We start from the raw sequence: 26,872 nt of genomic DNA, 5'->3' as shown, positions 1-26,872 counted from the left end.
ACACACACAATATTTCTCTTTCCTTTGTTCCTTTCCGCGTTGATGACACTTGGTACCACTATTCCTTAAAAAATAAACTTGCACATCTTTGTTTGACAAGTATTCTTTAATGACCACCAAGTCAATATCAGACCAGTCCTACCCAACCCAATCCATTTATACTTTATTTTATTTTTGGTTGGGGACAAATCCAATTTAATTCTCTAATTCTTGATTATCATTATTCTTTTTATATTATAAAGGAAATTAACCCCAAATATATATATCAAACAGGATAAATAATCCCATGTAGCCTGCTTCATATCCAAGTACGTGAATTGGATCCTTGATATTGAAACAGCGATAAGTATTTTGAAACATCGCTATTTAATTTAATTGGCCATGACATATATTTATATATATATTTGAAACCAATTTAAGGTTACAAGCTAAAAAAGCAACTCTTAGGATCTGATAAAAATAATAACAATGAGCTACTTATTTATTTATTTTCCTACTGACCGAATATTTACATACACATGTACAACCACTCTTCTTCTTCTTTACCTTCTTTAGCTTCTTTGTATTATCTTAACTCTCTGTATTCCTCGCATTTCTAATCAATCATTATTTATCTTTTTTTTATTGTATTATTATCACTATTACTATATAAAAGCTCTATTTCTTTTCTTTATCTTTCTTTCCTTTTTTTTTTCCTTTTGCATGTCAAGTATCATCATAATGTCTTATTGGATACAGCAGCTGAGGACTGCTGTATTTGGACGCGATCCTGAACCTATAATTCAAGAAGCTCCTGTGTCAGAACCAGAACCAGAACCAGAACCAGAAACAAAAACAGAACAAAAACAAGATCCTCTGCTTGAAACAGCTCAATCTAATCCTAATTCTCGTGAACATGAACATGAACATGGACATGAACATGGACATGAACATGGACATGAACGTGGGCGTGGGCGTGGGCGTGGGCGTGGGCGTGGACGCGGACGCGGACGCGGGGGTAAACATGGTCATGGTCATGGTCATGGTCATGGACATGAAGCCACAGAGGTTGACATTGATCAAATCCCTCCTATTGATCTCCTCCTCACCGATCCATGTAATACTTGCTCTCTTCCCTGCGACGACCACAAGGAATACCCCTCATACCTCAAATTTGATCATATTTCTCCTCTGCTGGGATCCATGAAACCCTACAGCCGCCACGTTCTTATCAGCACCGGCGAGTCGGACTGGGCCGAACGGATCGAAGAGGACTGGGGTTCCTTTGCCGCAAACCTAAGCATGGTCACCAACGACCGGCCACCCCAGAACCGAGCAATCATCACCAATACTTCTATGCTCGCCACACACTCTACCCTACCAAACTCACACGATATCGTTTTGCTACCCGACAATATCATCATTTCTAATGTTACTCCCGACGATGCAGAGGCATTCTATGAAGCCTTTCTTGCCACACCACTCCCGGTCGCACCAGTCGTGCTTGACGAAGATTATTACAAGTCCAAGAATCTAGGAAACATGGTGGTCCACAAAAACCTCTATTCTTCAATGATCTTGATTTGCTCGCACCGCAAGAGAGACAAGCTATGTGGCGTCACGGCCGAAATCCTTGGACGCGAGTTTGACAATGTCTTGCGCGAAAAGGACATTAGTGAAGGTGAAGGAGGAACGGCTATCCTGATGGTGAGCCATGTTGGAGGTAACGTAATCAAATTAAGCAATATATATATATATGTGTGTGTGTGTGTATGTGTATGTGTATGTTTGCGTATATCTTAATTTTATTTTAAATAATAATTCAATAACCCCTCTTTTTCTGCGTGTCCGTAGGCCATAAATTCGCAGGTAATGTTATCTGTATTACGCACAATGGAACACGATGCGTCTGGTACGGTCGCGTAAAAGCATGTCACTGTGAAAGAATTGTGGATGATACGATACTGAGAGGAAGAGTTTTGAAAGAACTTTATCGAGGAGCAATGTCACACAGTTATGACGAATCCAAGTGTGAAAGAATTCGTTGGTAATAAAAAGAAAATAAAAGGAAATAAACAACAACAACAAAAACCCACATACACATACACATACACCTTTATTATTATTATTAATTACAAGTTAACACTTGGCCCAAATATGTATATTTTGTATTATATAACTCCAAAAAATGTATATGTGATAATATCAATATATCAATAATCATAAAAAGAAGGTTGGAAATAGAGTGTTTTTTATTATTATTATTATTTTGTGCATAATTTTTGAAATGTGTATCATATATATAAATATAAATATATACAATAGACACATATAAGAGTATGTAAAAGAAAGGAATAAAAGAATAGGGTATAATATCAAAAAATAGAAATAGAAAATAAAAGTAAAGAGGAGGGATTGAGTGTTGAAACAAAAAAAAAACAGTTTGTAGCTTATTAACTATTGAACCTTATTGCTAATTGATATATATATGTATATTGGTTTACTCGGCTTCCAAGGGAACAGTCTGCTTTCCAAGGTAGGCATAGTCATAGTTGACATCATCCTTGGCATAAGGCATCGACCAACGGACATCGCGGTCATTGACCATCAACCAGAGACGCAAGAGATGGCGGGTCTTCTCTGGAGAGTCAGTGTAGGCGGTTCTGGCGTGCAAAAGCTGGTAGTTCTGGACAAGCTGGATGTCTCCGACCTCGAGTCTCATGTTCAGAGCCTCGCGCTCACAGAGTTTCTGGACGTACTCCATTGCCTCAAACTTCTCGGCCTCGACTGTGACACCAGGGAAGCGAGTGACGGTTTCGTAAAAGTGAGGACCCCAGAAGGTAAAAAGATGATCCTTGTGGAAGACGATGGGAGGGGCAGCAAGATAAGGTGCTTCGTTGGGGCCATGCTCACCCTTCTTGTCCCACAACCAGGCCTGCTTCAAGAGCTCGACAATATCGGGGCGCAGGTCAGAGAGGCGGTTGTAGAGCGTGTGGGATGAAATGACCGAGCTCAGTCCGCCAGATTCACCTTCAGACAAACACAGCAAGGCAACGATGTCAGTGCCATCGGCGTGGAAAGGCTGGGCCTTGCGGGTGGCGTAGATACGCGTGGTTGGGTCATCGACATTGTAGACGCTCTTGGTGGTCGAGCCGGTCGTGAGATCCTTGATATGGCCCAAGACATGGCCCTTTGCATTCTGGGGCTTAAGGGTGCCAATGTAGGAACCAATGCCCATGAAGATGGCAGCCTGGTCCTTGCGATCGTATTTGGTGATAGGAAATCCACGCAAAAGTCCAAAACCAGTTCCCTTGAAGAAATCTTCTTGGTGTTTCTTGATAATTTTTGTAAAATTTCCGAGAGGGAAGTTTGTCTCCTTGATCTCAATCTGATAAAATCAAATCAGATCAATTTATAAAATAAAATAAAATAAAAAAATAAAACGCCAATAGTTTAGAAATCATGCATTTGATATACGTATAATATTTTTTGTATATAGATATCTACCAAAGGAAGGTTCAGGGAGTTAAAGTGCTTGAGACCACTGTCGATGTCTTTGATGTCATCCTCAGTGAGATAGTAAATCCACTCCTCTGGGTGGTTTTCGAGATATTTTCCATCCCAAACCGAAGGACCAGTAACTCTGTCAGGAAAGACAGCGGCTACGGCATTTTCATCTTGGGTGGAGAATGAACGCCATTTTCCTGGCTCATTTGCTTGAGCAGGCTTGTCAGAGTCAGTAGTGTTGTGGACTGCAGCAGACATTTGTTACTTGTTGAAATAGAGAGAGAGAGAGAAAGAAAGAGGTAAAAGGTTTTGAATTGATTGTGTGTGTATTGAAGAAAAGAAAGGTAAATTGTTGTTTTGAGATGCTTATATATATATATGAATATATTTACGCGTTTGTATGTGTGTGTATAGCAAAGTCTGACTAATTATTATCTATAGAGCTATGGGAATACTTGATAGTCAACTATGGCAGTTCTCAAGGATGTCTTCTATGGTGAATAAAGCTAATGTATTGCGTGATTCGCTTTGATGGCGCAATCTATCATTTCAATGAGCACAGGTACGGGCGCTCTTTCAACCCTTGGCTGATATTTTTTCTTCTATTTCGCCGAGTAAAAAAAAAAAAAAACCAGAGCGATATGTCTTGTAAAGCTTCTATAGGGCTGTAGTGTAGTGTAGTGTGGTGTATCTTAATAAATGACAGAAAAATAACGAAAGAAACTTTATTAAGGCGTACACGTTTGCGCCATAGATGACACCATACCGTTCCAAACTACGCTTAACGATTTTTTTTCTTTTATCTTTTTTTTTCTTTTCTTCTTGTCTTGACTGATAAGAGTTTGAATGGGTATTACAGTTAATGTAAAAGAAGATAGAATATGTACAGTGTGTACAGTGTGTAGAGTGTGTAGAGTGTGAATTGTGTGAATTGTGTAGACAGGACAGAATTTTAGTCTTATAATATTTTGTATTATACAATGGCCCGGATTCCGGAATTAAAAATTATTGGGTTATGCTAAGGAAGATAAAAGAAAAACGGTATCTTTTATTGGCTAATAATCTTTAGATAAGTATACCTCTATCTCAAGTTTTGTTGTAGGAGTCATATACACCTACACCTACACCTACACCTACATACAAACTCAAGTATTATATCTTAATCTTTTTTTTTTTTTAAAAAAAAAAGATTCAAATAAAAATGGAGTCTCTTTTCGTATCTATAAAAAAAAATAGAGATAATTTATCAACAATCATTTTTTAATTGGAGTTCTCAAAGGCTTTGGAGCCAATTATTTGTAAATAGTTTCCTCCGAAAATATTTAACTGTATCTTTAGTGCTTAGCTACCATAATACGTTAATCATTACACTCATTCCTGTACCACAGTAGTGTGAGAACACTACACGGCAAGTAATATAAATAAAGAAAGATATACAAATATACAGTGCAATGCCGTACAGTGCAATGCCGTACAGTGCAATGCCGTACAGACCAATGCCGTACAGTATAATATACTATAGTATTCTTGACGTAAATAATTATCCTCGAGGGATTTTGCAAGGGGGAGAGAGGAGTAGGGGTAGGGGGGATGATCACAGCAACAACAACAACAACAACAACAAAAAAGAAAGACTGGTTTTCGATACAATACAGTATAGTATTGTACAAGCCAAGATATTGATTCTTTAAAGTGATCATCAAGTATAGCCAAATCCGCCTTGTTGGTCTTAAGAACGAGTCATAAGAGTATCATTTCTATTACTGCTGGCTACTAGCTAGTTAGCTATTTGGCTATTTAGCTAATACAGCCTTGCCTTTTCTTTGGATATTAATTAAGTAAAACAAAACAAAACAACAAAAAACATTAATAACAACAGCAAAAAAAAACAAAAAAAAAGGAGTTTAATCAAACCTCGGGTTTCAAGACAAATAGATTTTGGCTAATCACAGTGTATGATTATCAAGGGTACAACTACTTGTGTCACAAAGATATATATATATGTATATATATATATATATATTTATACACCATTTGTCCATTTGTCTATTGATGGCTTATTGCCTTTGTACAGTTTAACTAAAAAGAAGACGACATACACATCCCGAGACCATGAAAGATAGTATAATTACCGGAAGAAATTTCAATTGTTGTATCTTTCTTTGTCAAACCTCAAATCAAATCAAATCAAATCAAATCAAATCAAACACAATACAATACAATACAATACAATACAGTCTAGTCCAGTCCAGTCCAGTCCAGTCTTAATCAATTAAATTTACAATCAATATCAAAATACATTATGGAAAACGATGATGGAAAAGCTTGCGGGTAATCATTAGTTAGGCAGTCAATTGAATTGGCTGATTGGTTTTCTAGACCTGTTTCACATCATCCAAATAGACTAAAATGAAACTACAGAGATAATTATTGATTTATTGATTTCGACTTTAATAGCTGTGGCCCCTCTTGCAAATGCGTCAATTGCACATGTGGATAACCTTTCTACTGATTGATAAAATACATTAAACCAAGGCTGCTTTGTTATTTATTTTGACTTATTTATTTTGACGTATATATCGTGGAATTGAATCAATGGTCTACTGTAATACAAATGAATGCTAATGAAGAATAATGAAAATGATTTAAATAAAGAAAATATGCTCTTGTGTTTGTACGTCTATTTGCCTGCTTGTCTGTTTGGTTTGTAAATAACGAATGAAAATTAAATAAATAAATAAAAAAAAAGATAGTATGAGATATATCTATATGCTTGCATTTATCTAAAGCTAAACTGATCAATACACTTCTCCAAACGTCAACTTTTGTCTCATCTTTTGGCCGTTTAGCTTGACAAACACAAAGCAAAACATTCCAATGATATTAAGACTGGCCAGAATTGTAGCGAGGTACCCTGGACCGATTGACTCGACTACTGGATGAGCTATTAAACTCAGTATACAAGCCATTACCATACGAAGCAGGTTTGCAGCAGCTGTGACAGAAGCACCCTTTCCTGGCAGTGCGTCTACTAGATAAGCGGACCCAGATGCATAGACTATCAAGAAATATATATATATATTTAATATATTATTCTCTATCTATCTATCTATCTATCTATCTATCTATTTATTTATATAATAATAATAATAAGAAAACATATTACCTTGACTCATTCCAAAGCAAACAATAGCAAATCCAATCATGGATGCCCAGATGGTAAGATGTGCATGGATACACCAGCCAAAAATAAGTACTCCAAGGGGTACAAGAACAAATCCACCTGGCCTAGATAGAGACAATAAAGGGAGAATTGAGACATAACAAATTATCATCATTATATTGTTAACAGATATTTCTTTATATTTTACACTTCTACTCTTAATATATATATACATATATATATATTTACCATGCGTTCAAAGTCAGCCTATCTTCTGCTTTTGACTTGCCACCACGCTGACGGCGAGCTCGCTTGAGTAAATAATCAGACAGTCTTCCGGACACAAAAGATCCTATCAAATTACCCACGCCAGCACCCACAAAGCTTAGACCTATAAACATCCCACCAACCGACATACATATACAATCAACAAATAGTTAATATTTTCCTGCTTGAAGGTTTACTATATATATATATATTTACCTGTCTGCCACGATTTGAGACCATAAGTGCTTTCATAGAGATCAGGGATAATAGTTTCTACTGTAAACATTGTGCCAAAGCACACACCAGTCTGTATTGCTACAAGCAATACGAACACATGTTTCAGCATTGTTATGCTTTGGAATGGATTGAGACGCTGCACAGACTGCTTTTCTGCTGTCGATTGGTGATCTCTTAAGGATGAAGGCAAATTGATTTCATTTTGGGTTTGATCGACATTATCGGCTGCCTCAAGATCTCTGGTAGAATCGACCTGAGTATGTTCATTACTTTCATCTGAAATAGACAGCCTAGACAGCCTAGACAACCTAGACTGGTCTGGCTGGCCAGATATACCGGATAGACCAGACACTGCAGTAAGACTCGTCTTTGCTTCTGTTTGAGGATTCTTTGGTTCTGGAGTGTGGAAAAGATGAGCATCCCATATTTGTTCGACACGGTAGGTTTCGGGTAAGAATACAAACAAGAAGCAAAACAAAAAAGCACCATAAGCTGCGCAAAACCAAAATGTTGCTCTCCATCCAAGTACTGTAGTGATTCCTCCTCCTATGATTGGACCTATGTACATATATATATATAAATTGGTTTTTAGAAAACCTGTTTTTTTTTTATATGTTTGCTTTTTGCATTTTTGACAAATCAAAATCAAAGTACCAACATAATAATAATAAGAGTAGTAATTTTTTGTTTTGTTTTACCTATCAATGGACCAAAGAATTGACCGAGAAATAGTATACTAAAGGCAGATCCTCGCTCGGTTACTTCCCAGCAATCAGACACAGTTCCTAATAAAGAAAGGTCAAATAAGCAAATTCTTCTATACGAAATTGGCAATTGTCGCTCACCTGCACCAACAGAGTTTGTGACTAGAATAAAGGCACAGATAAATACATATAATGCAAACAAAAAAGAAAGAAAGAGAGACTTGCACAAAGCACATTACCTGATGTTCCTACAGATTGTATGCAACGTAAAACCACAAGAACCCAGACATTTCCCGATAAACCACAACCGACAGATGCAACGATGAATACGATCAATGAACTGAGATATAGTGTCCTAAAGTATATATAGATACATTAATGGCCAATAAACTAATCAATCAATCAATCAATTAAGAAGAAGGAAATCAGATGGATCAATTGATTTAAACTGTCCTCTTTCTCTTACTCTCTATTCTTTCTTTCTAATTAACATTTCTTTATATGTATTGTATATCAATTTACCTTCTTATGTGATAGAAATCTGACATCGAGGCCCACAGAATAGGCTATAGTTGTATGCAATACATACAAAAAATGCATAGATACATAGATAGATGAAAATAAGCAGAGATGTATGTTTGATCAATATTTCAACCCCTTCTCCCTTTTATATATATATAAGAGAAAGTGTGTGTGTATTTGAGTGTAGATAGAAGCTCAAGAATGATTGAATTGTGCCCTATTACGTACAGAAACAGGAAATTGGAAAAGGGATTATAGAGTAGTTAGCCAAAACACTTACACCGATACCTCCGAATAGAATGAATAGGGATGTTGTCAGAGACATGCCCACCGAATTTGTGTGTAGATCTTTTGTGATGTGAGGTAAGGCAGGAAACTTTTTATAAATATATTTAAATGAATTAATTAATAAATTTCTGTTTTGGTTAGTCAGTTGGCCAGTTGGCCAGTTAGCCAGTTGTAAATTACATACATAGATTGTCGAACAGAGTCCATTGAGTGAAGATCCGAGTGCTAGACAGGCTAGGATCCATCTTTTTTTCCCTTTGGAATAGAGTCGAGGATCGTTGTTGACCGGCGGTCTGAGGGACACTCGTTTCTGGGCTACGGCTGACAATCGAGCCAGAGACGATGATTTGGGAATCGACTTCTTTGTAGTTTCGACAGGTAGCGAGTTCTGGGTTTGTTGGGATAGTTCGAGAGAGTGCATTGAGGATGGTGACGATGTATGATCGTTTATGGCAGCAGACACAGGATTGTGTAGATTGTCCGTTGAATTTTCATGCATTATTTAATAAGTAATAATAATAACAATAACAATAATAATATTTATATATTTATTTAATTAATTAATTTATTTATTAAATGGTTAATGATTTGATTTAATAAAACTTCTTTTTTTTTTGTCTTTTAAAGAAGTAAAAGAATCCAATGATAATAGCAATGATAATGGCAATGGTAATAGGACTACCTTTTAGATCAATAATAATAATTTATGATTTATAATTAATAATTTATATAAAAGAAGTATACAAAAAAGACGTTGCTCTTTTTTGCCTTCTTTTGTTTTTAGCTGAATGACTTGGTTTTGCATGATTCTCAGCTTTTTATTTATTTATTTTTGAAGAGAGAGAGAGATGTATTATATTCTACATGGACACATGTATATACATTTGTACTGTGACGCAGTAAGCTGTAGCTAGTTAACCATTGGTTATTATTGATATGCAAATAAGCAAGTAAGGTAGCTAAATAAACAAGAATACAAGAACAGGAACAGGAACAAGAATAAAAAAAATTAAAGCCAAAACCAAAACACACACATACAATCTTACGCTTATACATTAACATATAGATATATAGGTATATAGGTATATAGGTATTTATAGAGACATCGAAACAGAAATAAAGAGACAGACAGACAGACAGGCAGATAAAGGCAAGTTGTGCAAGGGGGCGAAGAAGGTATGCAAAACCCTGATTGTTGTTATTTCTGTATCTTGTTCTTCTTCCTCAAGGCTTCTTGTTCTTTAGACACTTGTCGAGTATATGATTTTTCTACCAATATGTATATGTATATATGCGTATATTTTACTTTCAGACAATTGGAAACTGATTAAATTGTGTAAAATTCTGGTTTCTTTTTCGTTTTGGTTTTTAGTATTAGTAGAAATAAAAGGGAAATTCTGCTTATTGAAAAGTGCACTAGAAAATCTCATGATGTACTTGGATACACCACAAGGCAGTAGTATTAAGAATAGATGTAAGAAAATAAAGCGCGCACACACACAAAAAAAAAAAAACTCATCCCCCTCCCCCCTCGATTCAAATTCACTGTGGCTATTGAGTATATACATAGAGAGAAGGGATATTGAATTGAATGGTTAGGTTAATATTTCGATTCAAAATTCACACTTTAAAATGACCATGACTATGACTATAAATATGAGAATTGCAATCGAGATCGAACTCACAACCAAAAATAAAATAAAATTCAATTTTTTTTTTATTATTATCTTGTAATGTTTTCGCTCACACCTATAAATTATTCACTGAATTAATGATTTTTTTATATATATATATAAAAAAAGGGAAGGTATTTTTGAGCCACAAAGTGGTATTTTATTGTGTTGAAATTAATATCATTACCAGTAGATAGATTATATATATATATATATATATGCGTGTTGTGTATTTAAAATGATATAATTAATAAAGAAAGAAAGAAAAAACACAAGGGCTCAATGATGATGAGGGTAATATTATTATTAACAGTGTGGGTCCGATTCCGGGTCTCTTTGTGCGTGTCTTTTTGTGTCTCTGTCGGGATGTGTCTTCTCACGGAAGATTTGACTTGATTCGATTCGATTTGATTTTCTTTTTTTCCTTCTTTCTTGCTTTGGTACTCTTGACAGTAGGACAAGAAAACAAGCTGATCTGTCATGGCCAAGGCACATTTTTGTTAGGCCATAAAACAAAAACAAAAAGGTAAAAGTCGAGCCCTTTTGTGGTGCCACACAGTTGATCATTTTTTTTTCTTTGTTCTTGTCTTTGTCGCTGCCATTAATATATATATATATATATATATATATATATATTAATTACTATTGAAAAGTAATATAAAAGACAGAAATAGTAGCTTTAGAGTACAAGACAAGTAACAGACATCAAATGACTTTTGTTTTTTTGGACTTTCCCATCTCAAGGAAGTTCAACAGTTTAAGGACTTACACAATATACAACTCACTCACAATCTCTTTCTCAATATCTTCGGACTTTTAATGTTTACGCAATAAATATAGTTGCGATAGTTTTTGCGTTTTCTTAATATTCTGAGTTTTATTTAATAACCAATCAAATAACATATAACAAGAAAATTGGGGGGAGAGAGAAGAAACAAATGAATTCAATTTAATTCAAAATAATAATAATAATCTTTTTGGAAATTTATACCTTTTTATTTTTATTAGCACAAGTGATATATAAGATAATTACTTATTAGTAGCTTATTTATTTGTTTGTTTGTGTTTTCAAGATAAAGAAAATTGAAACAATCTCAAGACAAGTAAAGAGTCTTAAGAAAGTTTAACCAACAAAAACCATAATTATTATAAAATTAAAAAAGTGACACGCCATTCTGATCAAAGCACCAAAAAGAGATGATAGAAACACGGAACCTTTTCTTTCTTTTTCTTTTTCTTTTTTTACTAAACTATTCATATTTGCTAAACGTAGCCCAGATCATCTGACGTCAGGCAATTGAATACATGTGCGTTTGTGTGTGTATTTGTGTGTAGATGTGAGTGTGTGGGTATGTGTTGTATAGGTTTTGTCAAGATGAGTATAAAATATTTTAGAATAGTAAAAAATAAAGAATTAATCAATAATCTGGAGACTTTTTTTTTATTATTATTATTATTATTTTAGTTGATAATTTTGAGATGCCAGTACTGCCACCTGCCTTTGCTTCTGCCTTTCTGTCCGTCCATCTTGTCTGTCTATTTTACAGTTTTATTTCTATTTGCTAGGGCCGATCCCGAACTATCATCCGGGTGCCATTATTAATTATTATTTTTTATGTATGTGTGTCATCATCATCATCACCACCACCACCACCACCACCATTACTACTACTATTATTATTATCGTCATCATCAGTTGAAAGTCAAAATGAAAATAAAAGAATGGCAAAATTATAATAGGTTTTTAATAATAAGAATAATATATAAGAAAAGTGTACAAATCTGGTATTACAATTAAAGCCAAGAAAGAAAGATTCCGATGAGCAAATTGGTTTGTGGCGGGAAAGTACAAGAAGGAGAAGGGAGAAATGGTATAGAAGGGTGAGTGTGTATTGTGTATTGTATAGTAGATTTTGTAGATTACTATTCCCATTACAATGATATTTTTTTTTATTAATTTGTTTCTTGACTAATTTTATTCTGATCAATAAAACTAATACTAATACTAATACTAATACTAATTGCATGGATTTCACATGGCGTATCACACAAGAGGAGTGCTTCAGACAGTCTATTATACAAGAAAGAAGGAAAAGAATAGTAAATAAAAGAAAATACCAAGAGTAGGTATGGACCATTGGCTGGTTAAATTGATTGATTGATAGAGTAAATAAGTAAATTAACAAGTGGGTGAATGAAAGAGTGACTAACTGACTGACTGACTGACTGACTGACTGACTGACTAAATGAGTGAGACAAGAAAAGCATTCCACAAACTGTGCCAATTGAGTTTGTGCACACTATCACAACCATCACACTATCGCACAAACACAAATACAAACACAAAAAACACACGCACTATCTCTACCTCCCTCCCTCTATTTTTGATTTATCCAAAGCACTTTTTTTTTTTTTGCAAATAAACATGTGTTTGTCAGAAACGTGGGGGAAAAATAAGAAACACCCGGAGTACAAAAGGGTGGAGAGAAAGGGGAGGAGAAGAGAGGGGAGGGGTGGAGTGGAGAGAGGGCTGGGAAAGGCGCGCGATAGTTCAGATGCTAAAAGTAATACCCATGTGTAGTGTATAGATCTCTGTAATGTTGCTTTGATACCTGTTGTTAGTATTAAAGAAATTGAACGAATGAATAATATAATAAAAGATATGTATGTATTTAACATTTACTGCCTACAAATCAAACATGATATTACTGATTTTGCTTATCAATAGCAATAGCAATAGAAATATTATATACTTGATCACATACAAGATATCAAAGGTAAATTCATTCATTTGTTTATATGTCTATTGGCTTGAGTTCTTAACTGTGGTTGGAAATAGATCCTTTAAAATAAACCTCTTGCCCCTATAACGTTCACTTTAACAAACAACTCCCCTTCTATCTTTATAGATAGATATTATTATTATTATTATTATTATTATTATAATCCTAACCATAATAAATAAATTATTATTATTATTATTATTATTATCTTTCTCTCTTATTTATTTATTTATTTATTGAATATAGTTTAGTGTATTTGTGTGTGAAAGCCATAGATTTCCTTACAGCAACAACAACAACAACATAAAAAGTCTTATATTTTGTTAGCTGACTCTCTTGGGGTTGGATCGGGTCCTAGACCGATGTACTTACCTCTCAAAGATATTTTTAAAATATATATATAATATAGTGTGAAATATGCCAGGACAATCACACTACACTACACTACACTATGCTACACTATGCTACATATACACGTATATTATAAATTATATATATTATACATGTATGCATATAGAAACATAACATAACATAACATAACATAAAGTAAAATAGCTTATTTATATATAAAATAAAAATATATAAATCAAAAAAAAAGAAAAAAAAAAAGCTCAACTATTAATATTCTCTCTCTCTCTCATATATAAAATAAATAAATTTCCTTTTCACTTCTTTAACCATCTCAACCGACTCACACACAACGTACACCTACTTGCTGCATATTATGTCCAGTCAGCACTCAACCGAATACACCCGTCGCAATTCACTTCCTTCTTTTGTTCGCCAACTCCTCTTGCTAATGTCACCATCTGAGCAAAACACGCAATCCCACATCCACACTGAGCAATCGAGCCATGAAGAGAAACAAACTCCAAGCAGTCCATTTGAAGACCTCTACTTTTCATTTCCTGCTTACGAAGAACTGGACCCCGACAATAATGCCAATAATGGCTGCGAGTTGGGCTCAAGTTCGACCTCAAGTTCGACCTCAAGTTGTGCACAACACCACCATCACCACCAACACCATCGAGAATCAAGCTCAGCCATGAAATCAAGTCGAGTATTGTGTTAAAGGACCTTTGGATATCTTGCCTTGTCTCTATGCCTAAAGAAACCAACCAACCAACCAACCAACCAACCAACCAACCAACAAGCAAGCAAGCAAGCAAGAAAAAAAGGGGGGGCAGAATCAACACTATTTTCTCTCTTCACATACATACATATATACATACATACATACATACAGCACTCATATACCATTCATCACAATTATCCATATCCCTCACTTTTCACTTGCTTTCCAATTTTATCTTATTCATTCATTAGCCAGCCATACCTATATATCTTTATACCTAACATGCATCATTCATTCCTGTCTATCATATTGCACACACCAAATCTCTCTATTTCCAATGGTCCAAAGGCCGATTCATTCAACACCAACGGATACAGAAGCTCTTCATTATCATCATTCATAACATTCTCTTGTACATCTTTTCCTCTTTAAAATTTTCTATCCTGTATATTCTTTTTTTTTTTCTATTTAGCTTCTTGTTTGCATGCCTTAGATTACCATCTATCATTATCATTATTTATCTATATATTATAATATATATCACTCACTCACTCACTCACTCATTAATCAAATTTTATCACAAAAAATATATATATATATATATATATACATATATACATACATTTTATCACAATGGAATGGAATGTAATGTAATGTAATGTAATGTTCTCCCAATTTTGAAATATAAATTAACATGTATGTATATAAAAAAAAGAGAGAATTGTACTGTGAATATCAGGAACTTTTTTTCTTTTTTTTGATTTATTTTGGCACACCATCTTTATTTCCTTTTAATTTTATTTTTATTTTTAGAAGATTTGAATGGGTGGGGCGGAGAGAGAAAAAAGAGAGAGAAGAAAAGACGCAAGATAAGATAGATAGATGTTAATGGAGTAATGGATTAAGTAATAGAATGAGACTGTAATTTACACTTGCAAGTAAAGTAAAGCAAAGATAAATTAGATAAGATGCAGGCTGCACAAATTTTCTTGTTTGACCAGAGCAAAGAATTAAAAAGAAAGGGGAGTAATAAATAGGTAAATGGGTAAATGGGTAAAATGGATTTAGGAGCTTTGGATGGCTCACCAGGCATTTCTTGTTTATTAGCCTGAAGAGGAATTAGATTAGATTTATATATGGCTGATAAACCAAACCAATAACAATACAAAATACAAAATACAAAATACAAATGAATGAATGAATGAATGAATGAATGAATGAATGAATGACTTTGATGGAGTCTGATTAAGTTTCACGTGCACTCTAAAAGAAAAATGTACATTATTGTCTTGGCATGCTTCTGCCAATCTTTCCCAATGATGGCGTGCCTTGATTGAGACTATTGGACACACCAGAAGTATATTATATATACATGTATCTATATAGCGTCTCTGCAAATGATAGACAGACAGACAGGTATTACTAGTACTTTGTTAATCAGATGTGCTGTGTACAAAACCGATAAAGAAAAGAAAAGAAAGAAAGAAAGAAAGAAAGAAAGATCTCAATGAATAAAAAGGGAATACTAAATGATCGTAGTTATCATAAACACGCCACTATCACTGCCACTGCCACTGCCACTGCCACAATCACAATCACAATCAATACCAGTAATAGTAATAGTACCAATGTTACAATTACTGCTACAATTACTATTCCTACCACTACCACTACTATTGCTGACCATTAGATAGGTCATTCTACCCCCCCAAATTATCCTCATCGGCTTTATCGGTTGAGGACACCTTGTATTCTCTTATGTCTATATCTATATATTTATACTTGTACTTTATTTCTTAATTTTGTCAATGCCGAAATCTCAAGACTCTCCAAAGTTCAACTGACCTACCCTTTATTTTTTTTTATTAAAATAACAAACTGTTATTATGATCATTATTTAATTTTCTTTCTTTCTTTGTAAAATATCAAGCACAACAGAACAAGACAGGGCAGCCAAGAACACACAAGAACACACAAGAACAACCCAAATATATATATATATATATAAAGTCAGGTATGGTCAGCTCAAGTAAGGTCAGGTATGGTCAGCTCAGGTCAGGCCAAGCCAGCTTAGGTTAGGACAGGACAATACAGAACAAGTCAGAACAAGACAAGACTGGGCAGGACTGGGCAGGACAGGGCAGGACAGGGCAGGGTGGGACTGAGAACTATCCAATCATATTCGTCAATGCTCGTCCAGATCAAGCGGTATTTAGTCTCGATTAAGGAAGCTTCAGGGCGTGCAAAAAAGAAAGAAAGATATATATATATATGTGTGTGTGTGAGTGGGTGGGTGTGGCACAAGATTAGGTGACAAGAGTTTTTTTTTTAAAATAAAAAATAAAAGACTAGTATGCGCGTGCGTGTGTGTGTGGACAAAAAGGTAAATATTTGCCAGATTTTTTAAAAGCTTTGATTCCGAATAAAATCAACTTTGTCCAGCCTTGTCTTATCCAGTCTAGTGATGTCTTGTGCTGTCTTGTTCTGTGTAAGATAGAAAGTTTGCTGTTAAAATATATACATATAATATAAAATATACATTTGCCACAAGAACATCTTTAGTTTCCCTTTATTTCCTCCCTTCTCCTTCTTGGGACATCAAGAGAAAATACATCTGACAAATAATAATATATCTTTATATAAATTAATGATATCTCTGGTGTTTATTATGGTTTGAAAAGGGGGGGAATGAAAGGGAGGAGGGGGGTAAGAGTTAGAGACAGGATGAGTAATTGGCAATAAATATCTTATTCAAAACAAAACAAAACAAAACAAAAAAAAAACTAATGACAGATTTACGCCTAGATAATAAAATTAGATAAAGGTAAAGATTATTAATAGCTATAGTGATAGTAGTGGTATTAATTAAAGATAATACATAATACATTCTAGTCAAAGAATAAAGATCAAGTTTTGGGACCCTAGTTTTAATCATTCAAGAATGAATACCCTACCATATTGTGCTTTTACTGGAATTGCATTATAAATGCCAGATTAATGCTATTGTCTCAATCAGCAGCCAAGATCTACAGGAACACACAGCTATCATAAGAAAGATGGTAATCAATTGATCTGTGTAAAATAAAGAACAAATCAGCTGTTTATTTACCCCATAGTGCTCAGGAGCATTAGATTTCTGAAACATTTATTTTTTTATATAGAGAAGTAAAATTTGAGGTACATGAAATTTATTCATAATTATCCAATGCCCGAGCACGATGGTGTAAGACACTTTCTATATATATATATACACACACAAAAAGGTTTGTTTGAATTGTGGCTGAAAGGGTCAAGATCAATTGATCAAAAACCTCTCAATTGCCTGTATAATAATAATAATAATAATTTGTAGATATAGATATTAAGTACATCAGGCACATCAACACACCCCTTCTTCTGCTTCTTCTTCTTCTTTCATTTGATTTGATTTGATTTCGAGTAGGATGACGTCGATCAATGTAGATTGGAAATGCACAAGACTCTTTGTTTGTTTGTTTGTTTGGGAAGTCTGTAGTGTGCACAATTTTATCATCAAAACAATAAAGCAAAGATACATGAAGAATATAGAAGATCTGTATTGAAGATCAGAAATACATGTACATAGTTATATAGTATTTATAACAATAATAATAATTCATTATCATCATATTAGGACAATTATTTTGTGCTTGTGTATATGATATGCATTAGTCTGTTTAGCCAAGAATCTTTAGAGATCCTCAGCAGCAGCAGCAGGAGCAGCAGCAGCAGCAAATAAACAATACTAATAATAATAATTGAAAGGTACTTTTATTAATAGTCAATAAAAACAACATCTTCATATTCATTACAGGTATTAGTGTATCTTTACATTCAAATTTCATTAACATTATGCTGTATTCCACTGTGTATCAAAGTAATAATGATAGCATTAATAAATCATCAAGTTACTTTCATATACACACACAGGGAAAAATTCTTTAATGAATTTAGAGTGATTTTGATTAACTGATCAACTGATCAACTGATTGATTGGTTGATTGGTTGACTAATACTTAATATATACTGTAAAGTAGATAAGATAGTAACAAACGATTATAGTGCGTACTGTGGATCTACTCACTCTACAGAAAATACTAGCTACTGGTACGAATTTATTTATTCGTTTAAAATAAATCCAATTCCAATTCCAATTCTAATTCTAATTCTAATTCTAATTCTAATTCTAGTTCTAGTTCTAGTTCTTTACTTTGCCTTAATTTTAATTTACTTTACTTTGATTAACTGACTATTACAAATAGAGTATTGTTGGCTATTACTAGGAATGTAAGAATAGCAATAAGTAACAAATATAAAGACATTAGTACTGTTAATGACAATCTAATACATTTACACCTAACTTCAAGCCAATCAATATAAATCCCGTTCATATTGAGCACAGGAAGAAAGAGAGAAAGGATTACTAATAAAAGTAAATCATGTATAATTATACATAACTTATACTTTCTGTACCCTAGTAACACTTATTCTATTCATCTAATTTATGCATCAAAATTACGTACCTTTGTGTAAATTGTACAAAGAATCTTTACAGGGTCTAGTTTCATAATCACCATTACAGCCTCTTTCTTACATCGCCTTTTCAATTTTTTTTTTTTAAAGATTTCTAATTACCAACAGGCATTAACACTCACTCACACACACTTATATAAATAAATAAATAATTTAAAATATTAAGATATCAAGATAAAGTTGATCTAGTTTGTAAAGTTCAGGAACTTGGTTTTTAGACTACACAAAATGTCTTCACCTGTTGCTCTTGTTACTGGATGTACCCAAGGCGGTATTGGTAAGATAAACATACCTTGGCCTAAACTCAAAAAATAAAATAAAATAAAAAAAATTACTCAACTATTACTATTACTATCAATATTTGTTTGTATAAAGGATATTCACTCTGCCTGGAGTTGGTCAAACAAGGTTGCCAGGTGTTTGCAACTGCACGTAATGTCAGCAGCATGGGTGATTTGGAAAGTAAGAATGCTCAAACTCAATTAACAATTTAGATTCTTTTTTCTTAAGAAAAAAAAAAAAACATTAACATCAACATCAACAAAACGAAACTTTATTAATCAATAAGCAAATTTTAGAATTAGGTTGTTCTCTCATTGCACTTGATGTAACAGACCAAGACTCGATCAAGCAAGCTATTGAAGTAATCACTAGAAACCAAAAAAAAAAAAAAAAAAAAGAGAGAGAGAGATAATATCAAATATCAGGACACGTAATTAGACTAACAAACTTCAAACCTTATATACATCTTTTATTATTTATATTATTTGTATTGTTTATAGAAAGTAATTGCTGACGCCGGTCGTATTGGTAAATATAAGCATCAATTTATTATTATTAATAATAATAAATCTTATTCTTTCTTTTTCTTTATTGGCTTGCTAGATATTCTCATCAACAATGCTGGATGCCCGTGAGTTTGATCAATCAATCAGTCAACTGATTGATTGAATTAAGAGAATTATATAGATGGCTACAAACAAACTCTCACACACCAATTTGGATACAATAGTGCGGTTGGAACATTGATGGATATCGACTACAAAGTCATCAACAGATGTATCAACACCAATGTTATCGGTGTCCTCTCTGTCTGTCGTGCTGTCGTGCCTCACATGGTGAACCAAAAGTCTGGAAAGATTGTAAATGTTGGCTCAATTGTCGGTTACACTGCCACACCTTTGGCAGGTAAATAAATAATGATAACAATAACAATTGCCCTTTAACACACAAACCTTTTGTTGTTAGGAATATACTCTCTTTCAAAGGCTGCTGTCCACTCCATGACAGATGTCCTTAGATTAGAGCTCAAGCCATTCGGAATAGATGTCACTCTTGTTGCACCAGGTAAACTAACGTACTGCAGTATACATCTCTTGCTGTTATTGGTGTTAAATGGCTTTATTTATTAGGTGCAATCAAGTCAAACTTTGGTACAGCTGGGTTGTCAGATTCTCTTGTTCCAGAAGGTATGGCTTCTTTTTCTTTTGTTGGAAATCTATTGAACATCTAATCTCTTTATAAATACTTGTTATTCACACATCTACAAGACTCTCTCTACCGATCCATTTCTGACGATATCTATGCCAGAGCCAATTTATCACAAAGTAAGTTTCATCTATTACAACCACAATCAGGTCAACAATTATATATATATATATATATATGTATATTCTTTAGTGGGAGCTACACAAACCGAAGACTTTGCTGAGCACGTTGTATCTCGTGTACTTAACAAGACTCCTCGATACATCACCTATGGCTCAAACTCTTTTATATCCCTTGTGCTCTATTACCTACCCGCCTTTGTCAAGGACTATGCATTGTTCAAAAGATTTGGATTGGACAAGATCAAGATCAATAACTAAAACTAAAACGCAGTTCATTCACTGTGCATCTAAAGCTAAAGCTAAAGCTAAATTCAAATAAGACAATGATGTATATGTATAACAGACCACAAAATAAGAAATGTTGTTGGGGTGGGGATGTGTGGCACCAAAAAAAAAAGAAGAGCATAAAAAAAAAAAGAGGTTCAGATCTACTGTGAGAGATATTAAAATATATCTGGGAGTATCTTGGAAACACTTTAGAGAAATTACCTTGAACAGCCAAGTCACTTTTCTTTTTTCTTGTTTCAAAAGAAGAGAGTGGTACATAATAATATTTGAGAAAATAAAAATAAAAAATACAGCTCAGTTGTACTTTAGCTATTTGTCGTTGTTGCTTTAATCAGATTTCTTATAGGCATTTCTTTCTCTTGGTACAATCAAATGTTTGGTCACAACAAGGCCACACCAAAATGTATTTCACACTCGTACACAGTAATGAAATATAGTGATAATAGTAGAATGACCAAAAAATAAAATAAAGGTATATCTCCAAGTGACTTGGTAAGGTACATTACTATTCACTACTTAAATGCTGTTTAAAATCGATTGCTCAAATATTGATAAAGACATTCATCATAGTCAGTACTTTTCTGACCAGCTGCAAACCAATATCCATGGAAATATTGATATTCCTACCACTAAACTGTTGTTTAAAAGTCAGATAGTAAAAGTTGGTTTGACCAGACTTGAAAAGTTCAAAAAAAAAAAAGAAGATTGTGTTTTTGGTGGTAGAGATATACTACAGTATGCAAGACTTGAGAGAGAGAGAGAAAAAAATATATTTTTACCTGATGGAAATTATAGTATTATGAGCACTTCATTTTATCTAATATGTATTTGAACTAAACCTGAACCTTTATTTGTTTTTTTGAACTTTTTCAAGTCTGTCCACACCAAATTTTTGAATTTAAAGTACAAAAAAAAAAAACAAAAAAAAAACAAATGGTGTTGGTTGAACTACCGCTTGTCTTCTGTTATAGGTGACGACAGGTGTGACTTTAGAAATAGAATACACAAAGATTGCGCGCATTCTAGTGAGCAAAGAATAAGTCAGCAAAAGTCGAGCGCGATTCTGCAATTCAATCGAGAATAGGGAAAATGGCTACATCAACTGCAGAATCACCCTCTTTAGGAGCCGATCAAGTAACAAATGGCACAGAAGAAGCTAGCCGTCCAGTCGTGGGCATCATCTATCCGCCACCTGACATCAGAAGTGTGTAAAAAGAAAAAGAAAAAAAAAAAGAAAAAAGAAACACCAATGTACAAATCATGCTCACATTATTTCAGAGTTTGTCGACAAGGCAGCCTTCATTCTAGCAAACAAAGGGCCTGAGCTAATTGACCGCATCAGAGACAAAGAAATGCATGATTCTCGTTTCAGCTTCTTTAGTCCAACAGATCCTTACCATGCTTACTACCAATTTAAGATGAAAGAAGCCAGAGAAGGCAAAAGTAAGATATATATACACACACATTACAGAAAAACAAACAAACAGAATCGAGAAAACAGCATTAGGATCCAGTGCCTGATCTTTTATTGTGTAGCACCTCAGGTAGAAAACATGAAGGAAGAAGAGATGGAAGAGGAGCCAGAAATTAGACCTGCACCCAAAGAACCAGAACCCTTTGAGTTCTCTGCTCCTATGCCAGCAATGTCAGCACAGGATTTGTAAGTAGTTAGTATAAATGGGATCTGATCTGATCTGATCATAAGCATAAATATATATATATATATACATGTATATAAATTTGTAAATTTGTAAATTTGTACTATAGAGATATCATGAAATTAACGGCACAATTTGCGGCACGCAACGGTCGACAGTTCATCAGTCAACTCGCACAACGTGAATCTCGCAACTACCAATTCGATTTCCTTCGACCTTCCCACAGTTTATTTCCTTACTTCACTGATCTTGTGAAGCAATACACAAAGGTTCTCGTTCCTCCAAAAGACCTAAAAGACAAATTGAAGCAAAACACAGAGAACAAATACAGAATTTTGGATAGAGTTAAAGAGAGAGTTGAATGGGTTGCATGGATGGAGGCAGAGAAGAAAAAGAAGGAGGACGAAGACGAACGCGAAAGAGGTATATTTGGGTCATGGGCTATGTTTTTTTTTTTTTTTTTTTTATTTTTATTGATTCTAAACATATATTTCTTCTTCTTCTTCTTCAAGTTGCTTATGCTAGTATCGACTGGCACGATTTTGTTATTGTTGAGACCGTTGAATTCACAGACTCTGATGAGCAGGCAGACCTGCCACCCCCAATGAGCCTGTCAGAACTCGAAAACATGTCACTTGCACAAAAGAGACTGGCTGCAATGCCTGAACCAATTCAAGAAGACAAGACGGGTGACATGGAAATGGATGTACGTAATTGCGATGATTGGATGGTGCAAACTCACAGCCTATGTCTGCTCGTTAGATTGATGATGTTGATATGGAAGAGGATGACGATGATGATGATGATGAGGCTCCGCCACAAAGACCCTATATTCAAAATGTCAGAGTACCTGCTTCAAATACTGGAATTAAGATCCGTACAGACTACAAACCTAGAATCCTGGGATCCGGACCTGCCAAGGGTAATGAAGCCACACAGCTGTGTCCTCGTTGTGGGGAAGCAATTCCTATATCTGAGATGGACGAGCACGTGCGCATCGAATTACTGGATCCCAAGTGGAAAGAACAAAAGCTGGCTATGGAGGCTAAAACAAAGGACAGTAACTTGCTTCAGGAGGGTACTGATGTAGCCAAGATTCTCAGAAATTTCTCTGGATACCGCTCGGATATTTTCGGTGCAGAAGAAACAGAGATCGGAAAGAAGATTGTCGCAGCAGAGGAAGAGGCAAAGAAGAAACAAAAAGTGGTCTGGGATGGTCATTCTGCAAGCATCAGCTTAGCAACACAACGCGCAACACAACACAAATCTATTGATGATCAGATTGCTGCTATTCATCGAAGCAAGGGATTCACATCGTAAGTATATATATATATATGTAACTTATAATGGGTGACATGGTATTTATTATCATTCTTATCGTGCGTAATATATAGAGAAGCATATGGACCTCAAGTACCAACTGGAGAACCAATGCCAACAGATCAATATGCAGGACAACCCGATCAGCAACAATATTACTATGAAGAACAAGGTTTTAATGGAGGATGGCCAGCCGGACAAGAAAACGTCAAGAATCCAAACCTTTTTGCTAACCAATTACCTGGAATGTACAACCACCCAAACACAGCGCAGCCACCGCCACCCGGTGGAGTCTACCCATACCCTGTAGACCCATCAGTTGCTGCTGGTAATCGCAAGGCAGAAGAAGAAGCCGATGGACAAGCTGACTCAAAGCGGCAACGAAGAGATAATGAGCAACAATAAATCAAGCTGACATGTCTACACACACGCACACGCACATACACACACGCACACGCACACACTTACAAACACAAACACACACACACACACACACACTTACAAACACACAGCTTATATTGACTTCATGTGTTTCATTTCTCTTTTATAAATAAAATCAAAACTACATATCATTGATACGCTCAACCCAACTTAGATCTTTACAAAATCTGATGATGACAATCAATGAAATTTATCTATATATAAGAAGCAGTTTATGATTAAGCTACGTGTACTTGACACAGAGAGTACAAAAGGTTATTCTCTTTTAAAAAAGAGAGAGAGAAAAAAAGAAAAGGGTCTGTTGTACAATACAAAGGTATCAAAAAATGTATACAAAATAAGAACTATACTTATCAACTTGATTGGTGTGAGTATGGACGTGTGCGTGTTTTTTTTTCTTAAAAAAAATGACATGAGCAGTTCCCTAAGAACTTGTGTAATATGCTAAATTCACTTTTCTATAAAAGAGAGTTCTTAAGTTAATGCCACATCCCCTCAATTTTGGTTAAATACTTTTAGAGTTGTAATTTAAACCTTTAAGCAAGAGAGCTGAATGATACTCTTTGTTTTAGTTTAAATGTATGTAGTCATAGAAACGGATATAATAAAAGACCTAAGCTATGCGTTTTATCTAGTAACCCTGGGTTTTATTTTATTTCATGGTATCTTGTAAGTGTTACATGTAAGACACTTAAGAGTGTACTCATCCTCAGTGTTATTTTGTGCTTTAGTAGCACATATCAATTCAGTTAGTTTAATGTTTTCTTTCTTTACTTTATTTTCGCATTCTTTCCGTCTCACACAGAAACCCTTCCGGAACATATTCTCTTAATCACAAGGTACTTCCAACTTGAATTGCATGGTTGAACCTCTCCAATATAGTTCCATTAAGTTTCAACAAGTGCACTGACTTAAGCACATAATACATATTAGTTATTTATTTATTTTTGTTAAGCTTATATGGTAGGAATACATTTACAGAGATGTAAAAATAACACAAGTATTTAGGATTGAAAATTAGGGAAAGGAAGCATAATTTTGATAGCACGTAATCTTCTCTTATTACAGATTATTGTGGCGTTTTGAATGTCGTGTCAACTCATCTTTTCGGTTATAGCTCTTATAACAGCCATCGCACTGGTATAGTTTTTTTTCGTGTACACTTTTTAAATGTCGCTTCATAATTTCTTGGCTTGCGAATATCTTCTTGCAGTCTTCGTATGAACAGGAGAAGTGCCCTATGCCGAAGTGGCTCTTGAGATGCACATCTAATTGATACCATCGGCCTAGCCTCTTGAAGCAATTGGGGTTTGGGCATATGACACTACTATTCTTGTTCTTGGGCTTACAGATATTCTTATAGTGCTCCACCAATTCTTTTCTTCTTTCTTGGGTAAACAGTTCGAAATGGAGAAAATCAAATAGTGCCTTTTTGAATTCCTGAAGAGATCGAAAAATTTCAAAAGGGATTGGCGATATTGTATGGCTCTTCGATGATTCAGAAAGAAGTGAAATATGGGTATTCTCCTTAGAGCATAAATCTTGGCTTTGAACAGAGGATTCTTGCATCTCGTGGTTTACAGGTGTATTGGAATGCACATCCGATGGAAAAGAGTATTGTCTCAAGTGAATATCCAACCAATACTCCCCAGCACAAGGGTCTTCATCTTCTTTTTTTAGTTCAGCTGTAAGAAGCTGATGTGCAGCATCAAAATCAGACTGACAAGGATTGCTGCTAAATGGATGACGGTATAAAGAAAAATCGTGGAGGTGAACAGGGCTTCTGGGGCAATCTTGCCCATTGTCAGGAACTTGTCTATCTTCATCTAGAATAATGGCATATCAAACATCAATTAAGGTGCCAATTAGTGAGTAAGAATAATTGAAGAATTTTGTTATCTTTATCTTTACCTTTTGAACCATCTGTGTTTTTTTCGGTAGATTGGGGCTTAAGCACGCCCTTGGCCTTGTCAGGCCAGGACGACCCACCCGCCTTTTCTTTTCTTCTTAATTCTGGTACTCCTTGAGACAAAGGTAAAACTTTATTATTATTCATTAAACCCCTGGAACTCAAAGGAAGGCATCAATATAGAAAAATATTATCATTATTTTATACATCTGTACCAAAATGATGAGCAAGCTCTATACGCAAATCGGTGAGTTAAACATAGCAACAGACGGAAGTCTGGAGGTTTCTTTTTTCCTTGACTCATATCAGCACAAAAAAATAAAATAAACAAAAGCACACAAAATAATAGTATATTACTAATTATAATTCACAGTAATCAATTAAATGTTTCACTATCAATGTAAAAAAAAAAAGGCTCTTTTAATATATATATACAGCTAATTAAGCAAAAATGGGTAATATTTAATTAATACATTATGCAATCCTACCAGCATAATAAAGAGTTGAAGCATTTTTAAGCAGACTATTAATATACTATTACCAGAAAGTCATTTGCAAGGTCTGTTCACTATTACAACAAGATTTTGATCATTTTGACACCTAAATAAAAATATATACAAACAATTCCTTTTATTCTCAAATAAAATATTATAAATTTTTAACATATATTTCCAATATTTTATATATCTTTCTCTGCCTCTCTTTTCTTCTAGTAAATTAGATGCATATCACGGCTGATAGGCAGACTATGTCTATATTACACCTTGTACTCAAATAGTTGCTACAAAGTTCATAAGCCTTGTATTTTGACTTTACACTTTAACAGATATTGCACTACACTATGATATCCCAAAAGAAAAGAAAAATCTAATATATCGTGCCATATTTTCTGATTAA

The 26,872-nt window shown here is 34.4% G+C and overlaps 8 protein-coding genes across 8 annotated transcripts; 5 read left to right on the top strand and 3 right to left on the bottom strand.

Annotated features, from left to right (window-relative positions):
- Window positions 1-720: 720 nt before the first annotated feature.
- On the top strand, window positions 721-2,073 carry PHYBLDRAFT_179167 (hypothetical protein; the record flags this gene model as incomplete). Its single annotated transcript, XM_018438111.1, has 2 exons — window positions 721-1,702; window positions 1,834-2,073. 2 exons carry the CDS (start codon window positions 721-723, stop codon window positions 2,028-2,030), a joined length of 1,179 nt encoding a protein of 392 aa, XP_018297652.1. The 3' UTR covers window positions 2,031-2,073.
- Window positions 2,074-2,078: 5 nt separating this feature from the next.
- PHYBLDRAFT_130023 (hypothetical protein) lies at window positions 2,079-3,817 on the bottom strand. The gene is made up of 2 exons (XM_018429329.1): window positions 3,487-3,817; window positions 2,079-3,367 (listed from the first exon to the last, which is right to left on the bottom strand). The coding sequence occupies exons 1-2, from the start codon at window positions 3,742-3,744 to the stop codon at window positions 2,480-2,482; spliced, it is 1,146 nt and encodes a 381-aa protein (XP_018297651.1). The 5' UTR covers window positions 3,745-3,817; the 3' UTR covers window positions 2,079-2,479.
- Window positions 3,818-6,284: 2,467 nt separating this feature from the next.
- PHYBLDRAFT_139641 (hypothetical protein) lies at window positions 6,285-9,166 on the bottom strand (the record flags this gene model as incomplete). Its single annotated transcript, XM_018430261.1, has 10 exons — window positions 6,285-6,544; window positions 6,653-6,774; window positions 6,899-7,040; window positions 7,133-7,711; window positions 7,852-7,938; window positions 7,999-8,019; window positions 8,097-8,212; window positions 8,380-8,423; window positions 8,660-8,755; window positions 8,852-9,166. 10 exons carry the CDS (start codon window positions 9,164-9,166, stop codon window positions 6,285-6,287), a joined length of 1,782 nt encoding a protein of 593 aa, XP_018297650.1.
- A 365-nt stretch (window positions 9,167-9,531) lies between these two features.
- PHYBLDRAFT_162668 (hypothetical protein) lies at window positions 9,532-11,943 on the top strand (the record flags this gene model as incomplete). Its single annotated transcript, XM_018434676.1, has 9 exons — window positions 9,532-9,566; window positions 9,734-9,741; window positions 10,040-10,141; window positions 10,470-10,474; window positions 10,601-10,866; window positions 10,994-11,035; window positions 11,676-11,677; window positions 11,705-11,739; window positions 11,806-11,943. 9 exons carry the CDS (start codon window positions 9,532-9,534, stop codon window positions 11,941-11,943), a joined length of 633 nt encoding a protein of 210 aa, XP_018297649.1.
- Window positions 11,944-13,847: 1,904 nt separating this feature from the next.
- On the top strand, window positions 13,848-15,888 carry PHYBLDRAFT_139640 (hypothetical protein; the record flags this gene model as incomplete). Its single annotated transcript, XM_018430260.1, has 2 exons — window positions 13,848-14,183; window positions 15,718-15,888. 2 exons carry the CDS (start codon window positions 13,848-13,850, stop codon window positions 15,886-15,888), a joined length of 507 nt encoding a protein of 168 aa, XP_018297648.1.
- A 3,089-nt stretch (window positions 15,889-18,977) lies between these two features.
- On the top strand, window positions 18,978-20,617 carry PHYBLDRAFT_58654 (hypothetical protein; the record flags this gene model as incomplete). Its single annotated transcript, XM_018440366.1, has 10 exons — window positions 18,978-19,026; window positions 19,125-19,211; window positions 19,334-19,392; window positions 19,532-19,559; window positions 19,635-19,662; window positions 19,762-19,937; window positions 19,998-20,096; window positions 20,162-20,218; window positions 20,300-20,356; window positions 20,430-20,617. The coding sequence occupies 10 exons, from the start codon at window positions 18,978-18,980 to the stop codon at window positions 20,615-20,617; spliced, it is 828 nt and encodes a 275-aa protein (XP_018297647.1).
- Window positions 20,618-21,710: 1,093 nt separating this feature from the next.
- Window positions 21,711-24,213, top strand: PHYBLDRAFT_179164 (hypothetical protein). Its single transcript, XM_018438110.1, has 7 exons — window positions 21,711-21,851; window positions 21,926-22,090; window positions 22,184-22,307; window positions 22,415-22,728; window positions 22,818-23,011; window positions 23,068-23,621; window positions 23,700-24,213. Exons 1-7 carry the CDS (start codon window positions 21,737-21,739, stop codon window positions 24,028-24,030), a joined length of 1,797 nt encoding a protein of 598 aa, XP_018297646.1. The 5' UTR covers window positions 21,711-21,736; the 3' UTR covers window positions 24,031-24,213.
- Window positions 24,214-25,152: 939 nt separating this feature from the next.
- On the bottom strand, window positions 25,153-25,383 carry PHYBLDRAFT_104193 (C2H2-type zinc finger transcription factor; the record flags this gene model as incomplete). The annotated part of the gene is made up of 1 exon (XM_018427823.1): window positions 25,153-25,383. A coding segment is annotated over one exon (231 nt), but the record flags the coding sequence as incomplete, so codon positions are not given.
- Window positions 25,384-26,872: the final 1,489 nt, after the last annotated feature.

The sequence above is a fragment of the Phycomyces blakesleeanus genome, assembly GCF_001638985.1.
Source record: "Phycomyces blakesleeanus NRRL 1555(-) unplaced genomic scaffold PHYBLscaffold_2, whole genome shotgun sequence".
NCBI lineage: Eukaryota > Fungi > Mucoromycota > Mucoromycetes > Mucorales > Phycomycetaceae > Phycomyces > Phycomyces blakesleeanus.
The sequence above is the reverse complement of the archived record's forward strand: the minus strand, read 5'-3'. Positions and strand labels throughout refer to the sequence as shown.